This window comes from Aplysia californica, unplaced genomic scaffold (genome assembly GCF_000002075.1).
Source record: "Aplysia californica isolate F4 #8 unplaced genomic scaffold, AplCal3.0 scaffold00002, whole genome shotgun sequence".
Classification (NCBI taxonomy): domain Eukaryota; kingdom Metazoa; phylum Mollusca; class Gastropoda; order Aplysiida; family Aplysiidae; genus Aplysia; species Aplysia californica.
Window position 1 is genome coordinate 1,312,770 of NW_004797272.1, and position 2,910 is coordinate 1,315,679.

General features: G+C 37.3%; 1 protein-coding gene across 1 annotated transcript in view; it reads right to left on the reverse strand.

Moving 5' to 3' along the window:
- Positions 1 to 6: 6 nt before the first annotated feature.
- Positions 7 to 2,910, reverse strand: part of LOC101851159 (polypeptide N-acetylgalactosaminyltransferase 5) — a 13,984-nt gene continuing 11,080 nt past the window's right edge. Inside the window, exons 4-5 of the mRNA XM_005089065.3 lie at positions 1,433 to 1,550; positions 7 to 396 (exon numbers count right to left, since the gene is read on the reverse strand). Of these exons, the coding sequence (XP_005089122.2) occupies positions 109 to 396; positions 1,433 to 1,550 (406 nt within the window). The 3' untranslated portion in view covers positions 7 to 108. The remainder of the gene's footprint in view (positions 397 to 1,432; positions 1,551 to 2,910) is intronic.

Below are 2,910 nucleotides of genomic sequence, written 5' to 3' on the forward strand. Positions count from 1 at the left end.
ATCATCATCATCATCATCATCATCATCATCATCATCATCATCATCATCATCATTTGTGCTTAGTTCAATACAAACATCGTCTTCTGAACTATGCAATATCATGACATGCTAAATATAGAACAAATAACCACATAAAGTATTAAATATACCCACTATACCCAGTGAAAAAGCCCAAACCAACTGCCAAATTTTAAAAAAGGAATAACTTACGTGAGAAACATTCTTGACAAACTTGAAATAAATGTCTTTATATTCGTCCATCCAGACCTCAGCAAGTCTCAATTTGTTCTTAGTCACAAACATCTGCCCTCCGTCTTTATAAGGGATGAGGTTTCTGAAGATGTGGCCGACGGCTGAACAGGGGACGATTTCCAGGCTTCCTCCGCACATCCAAACCTGAGAAAGCGAAATAGTTGAATTATTTGACAGAGTTGGTATAAGTACTAGATGATACCTTAAAATGAAAAGGATCAAATTTGACAACGTAGGTAGCGCTAAATTATACCCAAAAATGAAAAAAGATTACATTTGACGTCGTTAGCAGTGCACGATTATACCTAGGAATGGCATCATTTGTATAGCTAAATTATGTCTAAAAATGACAATGTTTGTATTGCTAAATTATACCTAAAAATGATATCATTTGTATTGCTAGGTTATACCTAAAAATGACAACATTTGTATTGCTAGATTATGCCTAAAAAGGACTACTTTTGTATCGCTAGATTATACATAAAAATGACAAAGTTTGCACTGCTAGATTATGCCTCAATATGACAAAGTTTGCATTGCTAGATTACGCCTAAATATGACAAGGTTTGCATTGCTAGATTACGCCTAAATATGACAAAGTTTACATTGCTAGATTATGCCTCAATATGACAAAGTTTGTATTGCTAGATTACTCCAAAGCATGAAAACGTTTTGTATTGTTGCATTGTATCAAGAAATGAAAAGTACGACGTTTGACAACGTATGTAAGGCTGGGTTATGGTTCTTTGTCAAGACATGAGCAACAATAAACAAACAATTCTGAGAAGTTCCTTTTTCATTAAAAAAGGAACATAGTAATGGCACTCGTGGTGTGAAGTGGGCTGCCAAACCACAGCCGCAAACTACCCTTTTAGTACAGTTCATTTGCATTATATACATACTAACACACACAAACATACTATTCACACAAATACACACACACACAAACACACACACGCGCGCACAAACACATACACATATGTGTACACACATACATGCATGAGCATGAATGCAGTCATGCACACAAAGGCCGCCATACATTCAATTTCATAAAAGGAAACGCGCTCTCCGATTTTTATTATTTATACGTATATACAAGCTATAGACGCAAGTATATGACATTTATTTGATTAAAAATACACATTGACTCAATTACTCTCAGCTCTCGAGATATCCATACCCGAAATGACAGTTCCAGATTCTCTCCGCCCCAGATGTCCATACCCGAGTCATAGGAGCCAATGTACTGGAAGTACTCCTTGTCCACAGAGAAAAGTCCACCAACAATTGCAGGGGTTCTGAGACCAAGAGTACAAAATAGAACCATTAACTTATCGTAATATTGTATTTTGTTTGTTTGTCTGTTCGAACGAACAGTAATCCCTTCAAATAGCTACAAAGCACCAATTCTATTATTATACAAACACACGCACACACGTGCCCGCACACATACAAGCGCACGCACGCAGACACACACAGACAGATACACAAACACGCACACACACGCGCGCGCGCAGAGAGAGAGAGAGAGAGAGAGAGAGAGAGAGAGAGAGAGAGAGAGAGAGAGGGAGAGAGAGAGAGAGAGGGGGGGAGGAAGAGAAACTTATATAATGCACACATGTATGTATGTGTGTATGCTCATCTGTGTGCATGTGTTTGTGATTTTGTATGTGTGTGTGTATGTGCGTGTGCATTTGTGTGAATGTGTGTGTATGTGTGAATGTGTGTATGTGTGTAAATGTATGTTTGTGTGTGCATGTGTATATGTGTGTATGTGCATGTGTGTGAGTGTATGTGTATGTGCATGTGTGTGAGTGTATGTGTGTGCGTGTGTGTGTATGTGTGTGTGTGTGTGTTTGTGTGTGCATTTGTGTATGTATGTGAGTGTATGTTTGAGTGAGAATAAAATTGCCAGTTGTAATCATTCGTTGAAAAGTGTGATAACAACGTGGCAAATTTATCCATAATATAAAGCTTCGTCTGTCACCAGATTCCATGCGTTAATTAAATTCACAAAGCGTCGGTTTACTCCACCTTTCCTTTGTTTCAAGGGAAGCAGTTCACACTTAGTTTATCCCCCAATTGAGCATATTATATTTAAAGAAGGTATGAATTATTTATGCTACCATTGCTATGGATTCTTTCAGCTCATACCCACCTATACCATTGAACTTTTTGTTCAACACACTAGTTTAAAAAGAAAAAAGCGAAACTTTCATATCAAGCAATAATATGATCAATGTGTAAGGGAGTATGAACAAGCTGTTGCATCCCATTCTTTGCTTGCAATAAAGTAATATTTTTACAGGGAAAGTTAAATAAAGAGATCAATCAGATTATCCCCGCTTATCTCTATATTGCTTCATGGTCGTTCACCTCCTCAGACAGAAGGATCAATTCATATTTTGCTGTTACACTTTATATTAGTCTCAAAGAAAAAGTGTCTAGAGAATTACTGTGAATAGTTTGAAACTGCCAATAATATAACATCTTCTATAGCCGTATAAAATGATCGTGCGAACGTTGAAACTTTGGTGTCAAAACGTTAGGCAAATATAAAACGAGGAACAATTCAAAAGCGACAGAAATCTAACTAAAGAAGTAGCAGAGATTCCCTAAAGAAACACAATCAGAAATAGTTGGGGGGTGGGAAGAGGG